At 44.8% G+C, this 20,097-nt stretch overlaps 1 protein-coding gene across 1 annotated transcript; it reads right to left on the reverse strand.

Moving 5' to 3' along the window:
* Positions 1 to 4,081, reverse strand: LOC110503490 (prolactin-releasing peptide receptor). The gene is made up of 2 exons (XM_090219103.1): positions 3,149 to 4,081; positions 1 to 2,858 (listed from the first exon to the last, which is right to left on the reverse strand). Exons 1-2 carry the CDS (start codon positions 3,971 to 3,973, stop codon positions 2,532 to 2,534), a joined length of 1,152 nt encoding a protein of 383 aa, XP_090075229.1. The 5' UTR covers positions 3,974 to 4,081; the 3' UTR covers positions 1 to 2,531.
* Between the last annotated feature and the right edge of the window lie 16,016 nt (positions 4,082 to 20,097).

Genomic DNA, 20,097 nt, shown 5'->3' on the forward strand with positions numbered 1-20,097 from the left:
TTTTTGCTTTATATATTTATCAAGAAGGAATCAATAGTCTACATGGCTTGATCAAATTCATTTACAAACACACCTCCTGCAAGTCCTGGCCATCACCGGCCACTAACATCAAATCAACTGCCGTGTCTGTCACTCGACACGCTCTCTCCTCCTCTACTGACGACACTGTCTGCATGCACTAGAGCCCTCAAACTCAACTCTGGACTTTGAAGCCAGTTCAATTGTATTATTAAAAAAAAAAATAGTCCCCCTCTAATCGGGGACCGATTTAGACCTGGGACACCAAGTGGGTGCAATTAATTATCAGGTAGAACAGAAAACCAGCAGGGTCCGGACCTCGTAGGGTCAGAGTTGAATACCACTGCACTAGAGTACAGTATTTAGCGTCCTGCTGAGCCAATCTTTACTCTGTGGTGTACCGGTACCCGCCTGTGTATAGTCTCACTAATGTTATTTTACTGCTGCTCTTTAATTACTTGTTACTTTTATTTCTTGTTCTTACTCTTTTTTTTAACGGCATTGTTGGTTAGGGGCTCGTAGGTAAGCATTTCACTGTTGTATTCGGCACATGTGACTAATACAATTTGATTTGATTTAACCCTGGAAGGAACCATTTACTAGGTAGAATGGGGGAGGGGGGATGTACTGTTTTCCTGGTCCAGTCATTGTGCCCTCTCTGCAAAATACAACTGACAGATCTTTTTATAAATAATTATGTGAAAATGTGGGGTTAAACATTTTGTTCAGTAATTCATTTAACATCTGAAAAAAAAAAAAAATCTTCCCTTGATGCCTCTGAACCTCATACAGGAAACCAAGGTGATGGCAACAATAAGGCAGGGTAGAACAGGTGCCTCTACAGAGAATGAACAGAAACACTGTGTGTGTGTGTGTGTGTGTGTGTGTGTGTAACAGGGATGTGTGAAACTGCAGGCATGCATTCGCTGTGAGTAATTGTTTCTGATGTGTGTACAGTATGTGTGACACGGTGTATTACTCAAAACCTACATTATCTATTTGTTTAAAGGAGGTTCTTTCAAAACCCCCTGTGCCTTTTCCATTATATTTGATTATGAAGATTGAAAAAACAACAACATTTTGCTCACACTTAACAGCGGCAGTCTGTTTTGAAGTCAGATTGATGATATCTGGTCGTACACAAACATCCATACAGATCACAATTAAAGCCATTCAAACCCAGTGTTCTTGTTGGACTTTGACACTGTGGGTGGTGTGCTAGAGTGAGTCAGTGACAGCGTGCTCAGAGGCCTTGTGAATGTCAGCTACATGAACCCCAGCGAACTAGACAGACATGGACACCGCTGCCCAACCCTGTTAGAAACGCACTCTTCCTCCTCTGATACAGCCACTGAAACCACGGCTAGAAAGCTCGCTTTCACTCAGTGTAACCATCGCTATATATTGTGTTGTCAAAAGATGACAACAGGGTTATGATTTGGGGTTGAGACACACTGGGAAATCAGATGGCAGGAGCTTTTGTGCAACATCAGTTTTTTTTTTGGGGGGGGGGGGAGAAACTCACTTTGAAAACAACTAACGTTTTTAACAGAACATAACAGCAATTCACAGACACCAACAGAAAGGGCCACTGGGAATGAATCCATTTTATTAGGCTCAAGTGGCATAACAATGGGTTAAAAAGTGTATGTTGCGTTCTAGTTGCGCTACTCAGCAACAGATAAGAAACGAATCCAAATGTGAGGTACATTTGGCAGACCGGGTGCTGTTCCTGGGCTGTCAGTCAACATGGCAGCCATAATATCACTGTGGGTGACTGCACAGATAGCGCTTTGCTTCGGATTAATTGAGTTCCGGGGAGCTGATTGGGTTTGAGACTGCAGGGAAATCCTGCAGGGAACAACACCTGTTCAAAGATACTCCAACACACCTAACTAGCACTGAGCTGGGGAATCGCTCCATATGGCCCAGGCAGAGAGAAAGACAAAATAAAAGTAAAGCTACATGCATTGAAATGAATCGGAAAAAGGGATCGAGAGAAAGTAGGAAACATGTCAAAATCAGGCGAAGGCACAGCAGAACGAGGGAACAACAGAAAAGGGTGAGCTATCTTTGCGGACTGTTTGTGCCCTGTTGCCCTCCTCTGTTTCCTGTGTGTGTAATCCATTTGGAGAGTGAGGAGTTCAGAGCAGGGTCATCACCCCCCTCTGCCGCTTTGCCGCTCTGCCTCTGCTGCATCCCGGCCCAAGGTCATAACAGTGTTTACACGCTCTGCCTCACAGAAGATGCGGGACCCTGCTCATCGTCCTGGGCAGCAGGGCTGCTGTAGTGACACCCAAGGCAAATAGAATGAACGGCCCAGAGGGGTGACGATCTCCAGAGCAGCCTGACCCCCCCCCTGTCCCACGGTCTCTTTGCCTCTCCTCATTCTCCCCCTCCTCCCTGCTCCTACGTCGTCTCTAACTGTGTGTATGAGATATGTGTAATGGCTGCTGCTATGGCATATGACCTTTGAACCCTATCTATAAACCATGCTGTGGTTCCTGATGTTCTCAGAGGGTGCTGTCGGACTCTCGGCCGGCGGCCCCCGGGGTCTCCTTCCCGGGGGCGGGGACCTCAGAGAGCAGGCTGAGGCAGGTGGCCGGGTTCCGGGAGGTGCAGCGGGAGAGGAGCTGGCCCCCTGGTGGCCCCTGGCGGCGGCAAGGGCACAGGTAGCCCTTGAGGTGCAGCCATATCTTGCTGTGCAGGGAGGCGTAGATGAAGGGGTTGTAGCAGGCGGAGCTCATGGCCACCAGGTGGCAGCACACTTGCAGCACGTTGACATAGCGCTTGTCCACGATGTGGTAGTCTGGGTCCAGGTCCAGCAGCAGGTTCAGCACCTGTAGGGAGGGAGGAGGAATACACATGCTCAGGGGTCACATACATTAGGATTACAGTGGATTACATTGGGATTACATTAGAATTACATTGGGATTACATTAGGATTACATTAGGATTGCATACAGCCTAGGTGATGTAACTGCCCCTAAAATGCTTTTTCAGCATATTTTCTCAAAGACATCTGCTCAATTATATAAAAATGACAGGAAAGTTGATAGGCTATCAGGAAAGTGCATTGTGCCTGTGCGTGTGTGTGCGCGTGCGCATCGGTGCATGTGTGTGTGCTCACCTGCAGGGGCAGCCAGCAGAGGGCAAAGGCAAGCACAGAGGCCACCAGGAGAGAGAAGGTTTTCCTCCTCCTCTGGCTCCAGCGCTGCTGGCAGTGTGAGGGCTCTCCGGGCAGCGTGTGGCGTCTCAGGTGCACTGTGATGGCACAGTAGGACACGCTGACTGACAGCAGAGGGATCATGTAGGAGGCTACCAGGATACAGCAGGAGTAGAGCAGCCTGAGCTGGCCAGAGCTGGGCCAGAACTCCTCACACACCACCAGCTCCACCCCACGGGGCCTCAGGTCCAGGTAGCGGGTGTGGAGGGAGGGAGGGGCAGCCAGGGCCAGAGACAACCCCCACACCCCCAGAGCCACCGCGCCGCAGCCCCCGACAGAGATCCTCCTCCTCACTGGGTGGGCCACCACCACGTAGCGGTCCACGGCGATGGCCGTGAGGGACAGCACCGAGGCGAAGACGGTGGCAGCCTGCAGCAGCGGCACCAGGTGGCAAAGAGGGCGTCCGAAGGCCCAGCCGCGGTTGTCGAAGGCGTACGAGGCGGTCAGAGGGACACAGGTCAGACACATCAGCAGGTCGCCGGCCGCAAGGTTACCGATGAAGAAGTTGGTGGCGTTGTGGAGCTTCTTATCGGCCAGGATACAGGCCAGCAGGATGGAGTTGCCTATGCCGGCCACAGCCACCAGGAGGCAGTAGAGGGGCAGGAAGAGGGGCTTGAAGCGCAGCAGCAGCTGCATGCCAGAGAACATGTCCAGGGGGTTGTTGCTGTGGTTCAGGGAGGGGCCTCCAGTAGTGTTGGGCCCACTCAGGACCTCCAGGATGGGATCCATCTCAGTACACTGCTCCCCTACGACACAACATAGACAGTCACTAAGTTGTGGCAGGTAAGAAAGACTGGGGGAAGCATCAGCACTTACAGTATGATATAGCAAAGAAAAGGCTTGAACCAATATCGAAGTTCACTTATTTTCTGAGTTCAACCTGTTCATAACCATGACCCTCATCAGCCCTTTCTGCATTAGCTGCTAACTTAATATGTACCAACGATTATGGATATACTGACAAGATAGATGTCTCTCCGCCCCTAACAATGGGAGACGTTGTCCACAAAGCGGCACGGTGGGCTGTCTAGCTCCCGCCTATCCTTACTTTGATTGGTGGATGCATCCCATTACTGTAATCCTTTTTTGAATACTCAATGAGTGTTGTTGACATCAACCACCTGTATTCAATGGAGATGCTATGCTGCTAGCCTCATCCCATGAATATGCAAAGCCATCTCAAGACAACAGATAAAAGTTATTTTTTTTCTCAAAGTTGCCCAGGATGTCACGTGTCCTACTTATATTAGTACACTTGTAACAACGTCAGCATGACGAAACTTCCATTCAATCAAATAAACCTCACGTATCAATAAGCCATTCATTTTTTGTTGTTGACCAAATTCGAAACACTCATTGTCCTCCATACAGAAACTCCTCGCTTGGTGGGCGAAACAACGAAAAAGCGCCACCTGCTGGTGAGAGACAGATTTTCCACCTAGTTGGGCATCTCTCTTCTTTATCCTCTATGTATGTACTAACCTGAATGTTCTTTCATTTTTTGGGGGGAGGCGGGATGTGAGTGTGTGTGTAAACGTCATGTTTTTCCTTGTCCGGTCTCTTTAATACTGTGACCGCCCACTTTACTACCTGCACTCACTTTACTCACTTGGTCTCAGCGCCTCGGATATCCCTCCCCTTTAATGCTGTTGCAATGCACTTGATAGAGTTCTTCCAGCCACTTATTTCTGATCCTCGACGAGAGCTGAAAACCCTCTGATTGCAATAACGGAGGAGCTCTTTTACAGCTCATCCAAAACTCAACCGTGTCACATCTGCACTGACGCATACTGTGGGATTAATCAGATGGCTTTATTGATTTAAATGTTGTTTTTTTTACCCTCTTCTTCTAGTTAATGTGGGAGACTATCATGATTTCTTCGATTAGGAAAAGGAGATTATTAGTGACCCCCCAATCATAGCCTACTATTCGAAGAATTCTATTATGATTGCCCGTAATCAAATATGCTTTAGGCAAGAGATACAGAGGTGGGTAGATTGATATACAGATTTGAAAAAAGGTTTCACGTTTTTGTCCCCCGGTCGCTCTGAATGTGGTAAATCAACAGGTGGAGAGGAAGAAGGAGGGATTGAATATGTAGCTTAAATCGTTGCACTGTGACATAACACACAACGCGTTTGTGAGTGGTGTCTTCATGCCGTAATGTCCAGTGCCTACAGTACATTTTGAGTGAGTCTTCAGGTCTTTATAGGCTGCATATGTGATGTACTCGTCCAAGCAGAGCGAGACACTGAGATGAAAGACAGTCCTGTACTCTGGGTGGTATTGCAGGCTAGTTTTGGATGGTTATTTCAACAGGGAAATGACCAGGTTCCCTATTTACTTTGAAGTGAGCCTAAAAAAATCTATGGCAAACAGAGGCAACAGTCAAATTGCTCCTGAAACATGTTTAATCTGTTGCCCTGCCATCTGATCTAGCACACTGGTGGATCAGGCTGACGACAAAAACGCACAAGAAAAGACTGGCTAATGCAAAATTAATAATACACATAACATTTTTACACATTCCTTTTAAAAAAATTTTTTTTATCTGTGATTGAACAAATGACATATCATTACAAATGATAATATTTGGTAGCATTTGAACCTTTAACAATTTCATGAAATCATCCTTCCAACTCGTCAAACCAACTGTACATACTGTAGTTTTAGTACTGTTTTGGGGGGGGGGGCTAAGTGAACCTTTCAAAATAGAATATCAAGTGTTGACATTTTCCGTATTCCACAATAAAACAAGCAACATTGATTTAAGCTGTAATTATGTGTATTGTGAGGTTTTTTTTGTACGCATCATTTGTGTGCATTGTGTGTAAGATAAGAGAGAGAAAGCCTACTTGTACAGTGCCTTGCTTTTCCTCAGAGGCAGTACGCGTCTCTCCTCTCTGTCACGTCGCTTCACTTCTGTGACTGTGTCTCTCTCCTCTTCCTCTTCTCTTCCCCCTCTCCCTGTGATGTGAGCATTGCCCCTCTCTCTCTCTCTCTCTCTCTCTCTCTGAGCCCAACCAGTGGTTGTGCTCCAGCAGAAAGTCTGGGAATGGGGGGTAGCAGGCTGCCACAGACGCTGTATCCTTCACAGCACATATATATAGGCAGGTGATTGAAAAGAGAGATTGTGTGGTGTCCCAACACTATCCTCCCTTCACCCCCTCCCTCTTTTTCTCCCTTTCTCCCTCACACGCTCCAGAGATGTCAATCCCACACACTGCATGAATTTCTAAATGATTTCCCTCCCAAAACGTGTTGCTAACCTCCTTCCATAAGTGCACAATGCAACGCATATAGTTCTCTCTCTTATGCAGTCAGGTACAAAATCCTAACCTGCATCAAATGATGTGCTAACAACAGATGGACAACCTGCAATTGAATGTCTATGTAGGCTATCCCTCCATCCCTTCCTGCCTCAAACGCACATGCACACGCATACATCACAGAAGGTTGGTGGCACCTTAATTGGGGAGGATGGGCTCGTGGTAATGACCGGAGTAAAATCAACAGAAAGGTATCAAATACATCAAAACACATGGTTTCCAGGTGGTTTCCAGGTGGTTTCCATGTGGTTTCCATGTGGTTTCCAGGTGGTTTCCATGTGGTTTCCAGGTGGTTTCCAGGTGGTTTCCATGTGGTTTCCATGTGGTTTCCAGGTGGTTTCCAGGTGGTTTCCAGGTGGTTTCCAGGTGGTTTCCATGTGGTTTCCAGGTGGTTTCCAGGTGGTTTCCATGTGGTTTCCAGGTGGTTTCCATGTGGTTTCCATGTGGTTTCCAGGTGGTTTCCAGGTGGTTTCCATGTGGTTTCCAGGTGGTTTCCAGTTGGTTTCCAGGTGGTTTCCATGTGGTTTCCAGGTGGTTTCCATGTGGTTTCCATGTGGTTTCCATGTGGTTTCCATGTGGTTTCCAGGATGTTTCCAGGTGGTTTCCATGTGGTTTCCAGGTGGTTTCCAGGTGGTTTCCATGTGGTTTCCATGTGGTTTCCAGGTGGTTTCCAGGTGGTTTCCATGTGGTTTCCAGGTGGTTTCCAGGTGGTTTCCATGTGGTTTCCAGGTGGTTTCCAGGTGGTTTCCATGTGGTTTCCATGTGGTTTCCAGGTGGTTTCCAGGTGGTTTCCATGTGGTTTCCAGGTGGTTTCCAGGTGGTTTCCAGGTGGTTTCCATGTGGTTTCCATGTGGTTTCCAGGTGGTTTCCAGGTGGTTTCCATGTGGTTTCCAGGTGGTTTCCAGGTGGTTTCCATGTGGTTTCCATGTGGTTTCCATGTGGTTTCCATGTGGTTTCCAGGTGGTTTCCAGGTGGTTTCCAGGTGGTTTCCATGTGGTTTCCAGGTGGTTTCCATGTGGTTTCCAGGTGGTTTCCATGTGGTTTCCATGTGGTTTCCATGTGGTTTCCATGTGGTTTCCAGGTGGTTTCCAGGTGGTTTCCATGTGGTTTCCATGTGGTTTCCATGTGGTTTCCATGTGGTTTCCAGGTGGTTTCCATGTGGTTTCCATGTGGTTTCCAGGTGGTTTCCAGGTGGTTTCCAGGTGGTTTCCATGTGGTTTCCAGGTGGTTTCCATGTGGTTTCCAGGTGGTTTCCAGGTGGTTTCCATGTGGTTTCCAGGTGGTTTCCAGGTGGTTTCCAGGTGGTTTCCATGTGGTTTCCAGGTGGTTTCCAGGTGGTTTCCAGGTGGTTTCCAGGTGGTTTCCATGTGGTTTCCAGGTGGTTTCCAGGTGGTTTCCAGGTGGTTTCCATGTGGTTTCCATGTGGTTTCCAGGTGGTTTCCAGGTGGTTTCCATGTGGTTTCCAGGTGGTTTCCAGGTGGTTTCCATGTGGTTTCCATGTGGTTTCCATGTGGTTTCCATGTGGTTTCCAGGTGGTTTCCAGGTGGTTTCCAGGTGGTTTCCATGTGGTTTCCAGGTGGTTTCCATGTGGTTTCCAGGTGGTTTCCATGTGGTTTCCATGTGGTTTCCATGTGGTTTCCATGTGGTTTCCAGGTGGTTTCCAGGTGGTTTCCATGTGGTTTCCATGTGGTTTCCATGTGGTTTCCATGTGGTTTCCAGGTGGTTTCCATGTGGTTTCCATGTGGTTTCCAGGTGGTTTCCAGGTGGTTTCCAGGTGGTTTCCATGTGGTTTCCAGGTGGTTTCCATGTGGTTTCCAGGTGGTTTCCAGGTGGTTTCCATGTGGTTTCCAGGTGGTTTCCAGGTGGTTTCCAGGTGGTTTCCATGTGGTTTCCAGGTGGTTTCCAGGTGGTTTCCATGTGGTTTCCATGTGGTTTCCAGGTGGTTTCCAGGTGGTTTCCATGTGGTTTCCAGGTGGTTTCCATGTGGTTTCCATGTGGTTTCCAGGTGGTTTCCAGGTGGTTTCCAGGTGGTTTCCAGGTGGTTTCCATGTGGTTTCCATGTGGTTTCCATGTGGTTTCCAGGTGGTTTCCATGTGGTTTCCAGGTGGTTTCCATGTGGTTTCCATGTGGTTTCCATGTGGTTTCCAGGTGGTTTCCAGGTGGTTTCCATGTGGTTTCCATGTGGTTTCCAGGTGGTTTCCAGGTGGTTTCCAGGTGGTTTCCATGTGGTTTCCATGTGGTTTCCAGGTGGTTTCCAGTTGGTTTCCAGTTGGTTTCCAGGTGGTTTCCATGTGGTTTCCATGTGGTTTCCATGTGGTTTCCAGGTGGTTTCCATGTGGTTTCCAGGTGGTTTCCAGGTGGTTTCCAGGTGGTTTCCAGGTGGTTTCCATGTGGTTTCCAGGTGGTTTCCAGGTGGTTTCCATGTGGTTTCCAGGTGGTTTCCAGGTGGTTTCCAGGTGGTTTCCATGTGGTTTCCATGTGGTTTCCAGGTGGTTTCCAGGTGGTTTCCATGTGGTTTCCAGGTGGTTTCCATGTGGTTTCCAGGTGGTTTCCAGGTGGTTTCCATGTGGTTTCCAGGTGGTTTCCATGTGGTTTCCAGGTGGTTTCCAGGTGGTTTCCATGTGGTTTCCATGTGGTTTCCAGGTGGTTTCCAGGTGGTTTCCATGTGGTTTCCATGTGGTTTCCAGGTGTTTTCCATGTGGTTTCCAGGTGGTTTCCAGGTGGTTTCCATGTGGTTTCCATGTGGTTTCCATGTGGTTTCCAGGTGGTTTCCATGTGGTTTCCATGTGGTTTCCAGGTGGTTTCCAGGTGGTTTCCAGGTGGTTTCCATGTGGTTTCCAGGTGGTTTCCATGTGGTTTCCAGGTGGTTTCCATGTGGTTTCCAGGTGGTTTCCAGGTGGTTTCCATGTGGTTTCCAGGTGGTTTCCAGGTGGTTTCCATGTGGTTTCCAGGTGGTTTCCAGGTGGTTTCCATGTGGTTTCCAGGTGGTTTCCAGGTGGTTTCCAGGTGGTTTCCATGTGGTTTCCATGTGGTTTCCAGGTGGTTTCCAGGTGGTTTCCATGTGGTTTTCATGTGGTTTCCATGTGGTTTCCAGGTGGTTTCCAGGTGGTTTCCAGGTGGTTTCCATGTGGTTTCCAGGTGGTTTGATGCCATTCCATTTGCTCCGTTCCGGGCCATTATTATGAACCGTCCTCCCCTCAGCAGCGTCCTGTGACACACACTCAGAGTAATTTTTGGGGGGATTTCAACGTAAGGGCTCAGACACACCAAGAGCGTTCGCTGTCCGAGAGTACTTAGCACCTCTGAGTGTTATTTTCGAACTGAGTGGGCACCAATTTTACACGTAGAATCGCATGAGCATTTTCAGCAGGCGTTTCCAGCGAGTGGTCCCTGGAAACACAGCCTGAATGACCGGTAAGACGGATACTAGATCCACATTTGGTGCGACGTGTGCGATCCTTAAGGCAACCAATTGGAACAGGATTGTGAGTTTGCACATCTTCATATATTCAGAGGTAAAGGCATATTGTTAGTGTTGTGAAATTGGCATCCTATCTATAGGGCTAGTTTCTTTCAATCACTTTGGCACATTTTTCAGGTGTAGGTGGTATATTTTCTAAACTCTAAAGTACAAAACGTCAAACTTATAACACTTGTAGATGGTCCCTGTCTTATGTTCAGAACCTTTGACTTTGCTTCGGGGTTTCAAACATGGTTCACCCCTCAGTCATTCATGCAGAATCAAAGTTTTCCGTGAAATACCATGAGAACATTTGGTTTCGTCACCAATACATCCGATGAGGATAGGGCTCACCATTTACCATTTAATCCAAAGGCAAAAAAACAAGATGCACATTTCAAAAATGTTATATTTTGAAGTCCTGGTTGGTAAGAATAGTAGAATGCGTTATGATTTTCTATACTGTACTTAACTAAAACTTGAAATGCACAATTCTTGAAGTGTTTTGTATCCAATGGCAGGTTGTGAGCATGTTGAGAAGTTTGTCAGTCTTACAGTTTCATTGTCCTTACACAACCCACGCATAGGACAAATCGTCAGAAATAGGGTATTGTAAAGCAGTTAGCTACTTTCAACAAAAAAAATAGCAAGGTGCTGTGTGCCATTTATGCCCCATGCACCATTGTACAAGATCACCTTTTCTAAATGTCAGCTGATACAGTATCGCTAGTCTCTCTGCTCAAAATTTATCCGCTTACATTGCATTAGGGTTGCAAAATTCCAGCGACTTTCATTTCAATTCTCTGGTTTTTCAGAAATCCTGGTTAGAGGATTCCCAGAATCAGAACAGCAATAAACAGGAAATCCAGAATCGTCCAACAAGGATTTATGGAAAACCAGGGAATTTATTGAACATTCCCAGAATTTTGCAACCCTACAATGTGTCAATGTAATTGATCAGCTTAAAGTGTATTCAGAAGTGTAAGGACCAGAAATTGGAATGGGTTTAGCATATTTATTGAGGAAATATTGAGAATATGAATAGACCAGATGAAGCCAAGGGCTGCAGATGAAGGATCCAGGGGAGTTGACTCTATAGGGCATATGTGTCAAACTCATTCCATGGAGCGCCGAGTGTCTGCGGGTTTTCACTCATCCATTGTACTTGATTGATCAGTTAAGGTCACTGATTAGTTAGGAACTCCCCCCACCTGGGTGTCTAGGTCCTAATTGGACACAAATTGAAAGGAAATAACAAAAATCAGCATACACTCAGTCCTCCATGGAATGTGTTTGATACCCCTGCTGCTTGGAGTCTCAGGTAGACATCACCTTCAGGCTGCTGTGGTAAGGCTGCTGTGGTAAGGCGGCTGCTGCTGTGCCCCCCCCCCCCAGCAGATCCTTGAAGGAACCTATGTAAAAGGAGAATGACATGGGAGAAGGAGGGATGCAACACTAAACAGAGGAGGAATGCCTCTTTGATTGGGTTTAAATAGGCTGGAGATGGTGATTAAGAACGGGTGTGTGTGCTGATTAGCAGTTAGTGGCAGCTGGAGCTTGTTTGAGGAGCAAAGTTCAGGGAAACTAGGTAAGTGTTGTAAACAATAGGAGGCTGATTGGCAATGGTTAGCAGCTGGTGCTTGTTGAGTTGCTAAGGAGGTGTGTTCAAGCAACTAGTTAAGGGTTACATTGAAATCTGGTCCTCACTCCTGAGTTTTTGTTCATCCACCATTGTTGACATCAGTGGTGTAATTATACTTGAAAGTACTACTTAAGTTTTGGGGTACCTGTACTTTGCTATTTATATTTGACAACTTGTACTTCACTAACTACATTTTAAAAGAAAATAATGTACTTTTACTCTGTACATTTTTCCTGACACGCAAAAGTACTCATTACATTTTGAGTGCTTCGCAGGGCAGGATAGCGAAATGGTCTAATTCACACACTTATCAAGAGTAGATCCCTGGTCTGACTCACTAAACACATGCCTAGTTTGTCAATTGAATTGTGCCCCTGGCTACCGGTACATTTTCAAAAATGTAATGAAATGATTTATACTTTGGATATACTTAAAGTATTTTAGAAATTACATTTACTTTTGATACTTAAGTATATTTACAACCAAATACTTTCACTGTAGTAGTATTTTACTGGGTGACTTTCACTTTTACTTGAGTCATTTTCTATGAAGGTATCTTTACTTGTATGACAATTGGGCACTTTTTCCACCACTGGTTGACATAGTCCCAAAATGTTTTATAGTCACTTTCAAAGTACATAAGAGTATGATGCATTTTCCATTGTACGATGCAAAACGCAGTGTCATATCATACGATCATACGACGATTTCTGTATTTTGAAAGTGACATGTCTTGAAAACTTGATTGCTGACAAGCAAAATATTTTGGGGCAGTGTCAACAATGGACTAATGAAACAAGTACCAAAATATAGCTTCTGGATGGAGTTTTCCCTTTAACACCATTCAATGAAATTCAAATGATGAGTGGCAAGAAAAAGTATAAGAGCCCTTTGGAATTACCTGGATTTCTGCATAAATTGGTCATCAAAATTTGATCTGATCTTCATCTAAGTCACAACAGTAGACAAACAGTGTGCTTAAACTAATGACACACAAATTGTTGTATTTTTCATCATTGAAACATTCACAGTGTAGTTTGGAAAAAAAAGTATGTGAACCCCTAGGCTAATGACTTCTCCAAAAGCTAATTGGAGTCAGGAGTCAGCTAACCTGGAGTCCCAATCAAGGAGACAAGGTTGGTTAGAGCTGCCTTGCCCTATAAAAAAACTCACAAAATTTGAGTTTGCTATTCACAAGAAGCATTGCCTGATGTGAACCATGTCTCGAACAAAAGAGATCGCAGATGTTTAAGAATAGTTGACTTGCATAAAGCTGGAAAGGGTTACAAAAGTATCTCTAAAAGCCTTGTTCATCAGTCCATGGTAAGACAAATTGTCTATAAATGGAGAAAGTTCAGCACTGTTGCTACTCTCCCTAGGAGTGGCTGTCCTGCAAAGATGACCGCAAGAGCACAGTGCAGAATGCTCAATGAGGTTAAGGAGAATCCTAGTGTCAGCTAAAGACTTACAGAAATCTCTGGAACATGCTAACATCTCTGTTGACGAATCTAAGATACATAAAACGATAAACAAGAATGGTGTTCGTGGGAGGACACCACGGAAGAAGTCAAAATGGCAAAATGTTCTGTGCACAGATGAAACTACAGTTGAGTTATTTGGAAGGAACACACAACACTGTGGTGGAGAATCAAAACCTCATCCCGACTGTAAAGTATGGTGGAGGGAGCATCATGGTTTTAGGGCTGCCTTGGGCCTGGACAGCTTGCTATCGTCGCCAGAAAAATGAATTCAAGTTTATGAAGACATTTTTCAGGAGAATGTTAGGCGATTTGTCCACCAATTGAAGCTCAACAGAAGTTGGGTGATGCAACAGGACAAGGACCCAAAACACAGGAGTAAATCAACAACAGAATTGCTTCAACAGAAGAAAATATGCCTTCTGGAGTGGCCCAGTCAGTCCTGACCGACTTGAGATGCTGTGGCAGGAATCGAGAGCAGTTCACCCCAGACATCCCAAGAATATTGCTGAACTGAAACAGTTTAGTAAAGTGGAATGGTCCAAAATTCCTCCTGATCGTTTTGCAGGTGTGATCCGCAACTGCAGAAAACGTTTGGTTGAGGTTATTGCTGCCAAAGGTGGCTCAACCAGTTATTGAATCCAAGGGTTCACATACTTTTTCTTGCTATTGTTTATTCTTATACAACCCAGGTGTTTCAGCAGTGCATTGTACACTACAATTCCAAATTAGGCACATTTGGGAAGTCTTGATACAAAATGTTTAACAGAAATGCAATGGTTAATTGTATCAGTCTAAAACTTTACACATACACTGCTGCCATCTAGTGGCCAAAATTGAAATTACACCTGCAATGGAATAATACATTATGGCCTTTCTCTTGCCAGATCTATTGTGTTATATTTAAAGTTCAAAGGCACTGAAATCTTTGGTCTTGCCCATTCACCCTCTGAATGATGGCACACACAATCCATGTCTCAATCCTTCTTTAACCTGTCTCCTCCCCTTCCTCTACACCGATTGATGTGGATTTAACAAGTGACATAAGTGATCACGGCTTTCAGCTTGTCAGTCTGTCATGGAAGAAGCAGGTGTTCTTAATGTTTTGTATACTCAGTGTACATAATGAATAACATAAACGACAATATCCAAAGGTACAAGTTTATTATAGATATCATGAATTTGACATCCGATTTTGGGCTCATGGTAACTACTTCTAAACTTCCAAAGATCCAATCAACCATGGTTGAATGATAGTATACCTTCCCATTGGAATGATGGTGTCCTTTGGGCAAATCAGATGTCAATGTAGCCTACATAAACCCAACCTCACTCTGAATTTACTTTCAGAAACAGCTTCTGTTAGAAAAGTAAGATTGAAACTACACGGTGTTATTTAGGTAGTCTACGCAAATTAGTATGGAAGCTGATCAATCTCTGAATGTGTTGACATGATAGCTCAGCTGAAACAAACACAGACAACAAAAACAAAGAAACGGAAAGGAGCTAATGGAAAATCTTAGAAGAAAACCTGGTACAGTCCGCTTCCCACCAGACACTGGGATAGGAATTCACCTTTTAGCAGGACGATAACCTACAACACAAGGTCACATCTACACTGGAGTTGCTTACCAAGAAGACCGTCAATGTTCCAGAGTGGCCGAGTTACAGTTTTGACGTCGATCTACTTGAAAATGTATGGCAAGACCTGAAAAATGGTTGTCTAGCGATGGTCAAACGCATTTGACAGAGCTTGAAGAATTCAGAAAAGAATATTAAGTGATCATTTGCAAACATTTCTAAAAACATGTTTTCACTTCATCCTTATGGCGTATTGTGTGTAAATGGGTGATATCATTAATAATACTTACATGTTGACTTATATAAATTACAAACGATTTAGATGGCAAATATTAACCATGTATGCTATTTACCTCTGCTAGATCACATTCATCAATAAAACCGCTAATCGTTTTTTTTTATGTCAAATGTTTATAATAAAAAAATGGGTGGAATGAATCATGTTTATCTTCAAATACAAATGAAACAAGGTGTGCATCACTATTGATGTTTGTTGCTTTGAACTGAACAAATTGGAAGGACACATTTTTACATACAGTATTTTATGGAAATTATAAATGAGCCCCTTTGAACACAAATAAGGCCGGTCTACACACAACATGAGGAACAGAGTTTTACTGTGTGTATGTTGCAAATGTATTTCTTCCACTTGATGCATGTGTACTGTGTCGTCCTTCTTGATGGTGGTAGATGAATGGCACGAATGAATGACAATGGGCCTCAGGATCTCGTCACGATATCTCTGTGCATTCAAATTGCCATCGATAAAATGCAAATGTGTTCATTGTTTGCAGCTTTTGCCTGCTCATACCATACCATAACCCCACCACTACCATGGAGCACTCTGTTCACAACATTGACATCAGCAAAATGCTCGCCCACATGATGCCATACACGCCATCTGTCCGGTGCAGTTGAAACTGGGATTCATCCGTGAAGAGCACACTTCTCCAACGTGCAAGTGGCCATCGTGTTTGTGTGGTTTTGGTGACAATTCAAATGATGCAGTCCAAGTGACATGTGTTTGTGTAGTCACTCTGAGGCTTACATTATTCTGTTGGTGTTTGTTGTGTGTGCTCTGTGTGGCTACATAATGTGTTTAAATGTGCGTGGTAGTATGTGTGTGCGTGCCTGTGTGAGCGAGTGAGTGTGTTTGTGTGTGTGTGTCTGTCTGTGTGTGTGTGCTGACCGTGAGCGTCAACTGCAGGGCAGAGAGGGTCAGACCGCAGAAGGTGTCCGAAAGGTACACAACACAACAACAGAAGGCAACACAACAACAGAACACAACAGGCGAGAACAAGGTCCCACAAGCTTCTTTCATGATTCACACCTTAACAAGAGCGACACAAAGTCCAACGAGAAGGGCAGTCCAACTTCACCATCTCCTGTTTTGCCCCTTAGAGACGATACAGGGCACAGTCCTTTGGGCACAAGAGTAAGTGATTTAAGAGAAAATGTAGGTCTCGGTTCAATCAGATCTGCTTTAGCCGACATCCGCATAGTGGTTGTTTTGGCGGTGCCGGTGGTGAAAATGTACAAGCGGCTCCTGGCATTGTACCTAAAGTGGACTTTGCCATTGGCTGCACGGACACCTTCAGAGAAATCCTCTGCAGTCTTGTTTACAAGTTTGAACCCTGGAACGCGAGATGCAATCTACACTTCGATTCGGGCTGATAGAAATCCTCATTACCTCGTTTAATGATTTTCAGATTGAGCATCACTATTTCTATATGGGCTCCGTCTTCTCGTTCTGAATTTCTAATACGGGCGGGACAGGTGTGGCTTCATGACAATGATCTCAAGAGCAGCTGCGCAGCGATTTGACAGCTGCAATGTAGTGGCACATCCGACAACGGCCAAAACATCAGCTGTGCCGGTGTCAGCTATCGCCGGTTAACGCCGGATCTGATTGAATCTATGGGTTATAACCATCATGTTGCTTGCTGCCGATAATACACGCAAAACTGCATATTTGGAAATGTTTTAACATATTGTATGGGCATAGAATTTATGCTTAGGCTTGTTGTCGAAAGAGTTTTAGAATGTAAATTGCAGGAACCATATTTACAGCCCACCAATGTCAACGTTGACAGAGTAAACATGGTATAAAAAGTTGTTTTTTTAAACTTCAGATGTGATTGTGTTCCCGTCTCCTTGAATGATGCCCTAAGATACAGCTAGCTATAATGGCTATGATTATACAGGTGAACTGGGAAGAGTTGAAAGGTTAATTGTGAGCCTGTCTGTCTTGGTAAATGTCTTAGCCTGGGTTGTTAGTGGCATTGGCCAGGGGCCATGCCGCTAGTCCAACACAATCAAGACAGATCACTTTAATCCTGGCTTTACCCCGGGACCAGTTACTAGCACCACCTCAGGTCTGACCCCTGAACCCTGAACCCAGTGGAGCAACTAGTCTCAGCATAAAGAAGGCAGCCACGACAGAATGGTATATAGACCCACGAGGAACTGAAGGAAGGGTGCAATGGAACCTGTTTTGAGACTTAACCCTCAAGCTATCCCTTTGACCCAAGAGGCATATATATATATTTTTTTATCATAGTCCAAATGTGGTTCCTTCAATTCTTCCAATTGTTCATGACTTTGTCAATCAACTTGCTTCAAATGCTCTTAGTTGTCGTGGAAATTGACTCACTATTTACTATTTAATTGACCCGCTGGTTACTTTCTGCAGCTACGTCCTAGCGCTGTCTACCTTTAAACATTTAGAAAGCTAAACTATACTTCTAACAAATGACGGTAAGTTTGCTTTTTAGTAGTAATGTGGATTGTACTTTGGAAAAAAATCTGCACATTATATAAAGGAAACATTTATTGAGTGGTGAGGTTGCTGCCTTTGTGTGTGGCCAGGGAAGAGGAAATAAACAAAGAGAGAGAGAGAGAGAGAGAGAGAGGGAGGTTATAAGTGAAGGACAAGGGTCACCGTCCCACCGGTCACCTGCCTTCATCCCTCCCTCATCACTCGCTCTCTGGCTGGAATGTTGGGTTGTTGTTTGAAGACAGAGACAGAGGGAGACAGAGAGCACTACACTCAGCCTGTCATCGTTTCATTTGATGGTGCCAAAACCCCTCATCTACGCCTATAGAGGACAGACCGGCACACTCAAGTTAACCTCCCACATACAACCCAATATATCTCTCAGGCACAAATACGTCTGTGCAAACTCACGTCAGTGTGAAGTGAGATATAATACAATTTAGAAGAAAATGAAATACATGCCGATAGAAACGGGTTATTGCTTCCATATGTCTAAGTTACTGACATTAAGCTGCGATTATACTTTCCTGTCATCTCTCTGTAGGTTATTATATTGTAACCTGTCAAACCACTATTGTGCTCGGTGTCTAAGAGAGGAGACTAATTAAAATCATTGAATGTAATTTCTGTTCGGCTAATTGAAAACAGTCTACCCTGTTTCATCATCCCTGCATATTTACCTCTTTATCTCTCTCTCTCTCTCTCTCTCTCTCTCTCTCTCTCTCTCTCTCTCTCTCTCTCTCTCCCGGTCATGAATTTACCCAGTCTATTAATACTCCAGATTATGAAAATGACTTGCAGGCAGTCTTTGTCTAGCCACTAACTGACTAATTCACATTTATAATGCAAAGTTTGAATAGTCCGTAGGCCCAATAGGCTTTGTTCATGGAGGATACACAGACAGTGAGAAGAGATATAGTCAACTTATGAGTAGATTAAAATAAATGAGAACACACTACCATTTAACAGCTTGAATGCAATCATTTCGATAACATTTATTCATAGTGTTAAAAAAAAAAAAAAAAAACATTGAGGTGGTCAGGGGATGGAGCTGTTTGTTTAACTTTGTCGTCGTCTCCACTTGGATTTGCCTCTTGACTGCAGGAGATGGTGAGAAATATATAATAAGTGTCCCGGAGTGCCATTTGACATCTCTCTCTATGTGTGTGTGTGTGTGTGTGTGAAGGTGATTGGACCTCTTACCTGTATATCAGGGATGACTGGCTTCTCACCGGCTCTGCTACACGGTTCATTTGATAAGCTCCATCCCTGCTGCTTCTCCCTGGTCCCGTGTCCCAAGTCTGAGGATTCAACGACAGGCTCAGAATACTAATTCTACCAGTGCAGTACCCTGTACCATCAACACACACCAAGGTTATGAGGCCAGATAGGAAACACAGATATTGACTTTACGGAGAACTTCAGAGTAAACCTGTCAGAAAGATCTCATCCTTTATCTCAAAGTCATTATGAAGTGATTTGTTCATGCTGGTGCTTTTTTTCCTGACCTTCAGCACTGGTCTGGTCAGCTCTGGTCTGGTCAGCTCTGGTCTGGTCTAGTCAGTTGGGGCCCGGGCTGTGATGGTTCCTCTGTAAGGTCTTGGTTGACTCTTTGGCCAACGGCATCAATACCAAGGAGGGGGGGGGGTCCTGGCTGTGTGGGAAGTGGTTGCCTCACACTTCCCTGCCTTGCCGAGCATGCAGGAGGAGGGGGGCCTCCAGAGGCGTGGGGCAGGTTCCAGTTGTGAAGTGGCCATCTCCAGCAGCTTCAGAGGTAGGGCAGATCAAGAAGCCTTCCGGATCCTGCCCTGGGTGGGTGGGCGGGTGTGGAGGTCCAGGCTCCTGGGTGACCGGTCAAGGTTTTCATCAGAGCCCTGGGATTGTTGTCAATTAATTGTCATCAATTAACTAATTGATCATCTATATCAGGGATGGGCAAATCCAGTCAGAGGGGGACTGATTTTTCCCAGCCCTAGCTAACACACCAGATTAAACTAATTGTATTCTAAACAGAATACCATGATTAGTTGATTGTTGGAGTCAGGTGTGTGTGAGCTAAAACTGGGGGAAAAATGTGTCACCAATCAGGCCCCTAAGGACTGGAGTTTCCCATCCCTGACCAATATGTAGACTACTATTATCATCATTTCACTTTCTGTGATTAGTACAATGTACAACTTCAGATATTTTTTTATATAGCTAGATTTGAAGTTGAACACTTTCATATAGAGTACATGCAGACACAGAACATCGACTTTGACTTTGTTTGCACATGTGTCAAACTCATTCCAGGGCGCTGAGTGTCTGCTCTTCCCTTGTGCTTGATTGATGAATTAAGGTCACTAAGTAGTAAATAACTCCCCTTACCCGATTGTTTAAGTTTTAATTTAAAAGAAAAAAACAAAAACAGCAGACACTAGTCTCTCCATTGAATGAGTTTGCAGAGCTGGAGAGATTCCAGGTTGAGGTTTCCAGGGTTAGAGTAGTACAGAAGTTGTCATATGCTGAGGCAGTGGAGAAAGTAGAGGAAGATGGGTTAAGGTGTGGTGAGAGTAGTAGAGACATACCAGTACAGAGGGATTGGCC

Source organism: Oncorhynchus mykiss, chromosome 24, assembly GCF_057628025.1.
Source record: "Oncorhynchus mykiss isolate SJ-2025 chromosome 24, ASM5762802v1, whole genome shotgun sequence".
NCBI lineage: Eukaryota > Metazoa > Chordata > Actinopteri > Salmoniformes > Salmonidae > Oncorhynchus > Oncorhynchus mykiss.

Coding starts and splice junctions, on each gene's coding strand:
- LOC110503490 (XM_090219103.1), bottom strand. CDS start 3,973: ATGGATCCCATCCTGGAGGTCCTGAGTGGGCCCAACACTACTGGAGGC. Junction 2,859..3,148: donor TCTGCTGGCTGCCCCTGCAG/GTGAGCACACAC, acceptor CCCTCCCTACAG/GTGCTGAACCTGCTGCTGGA.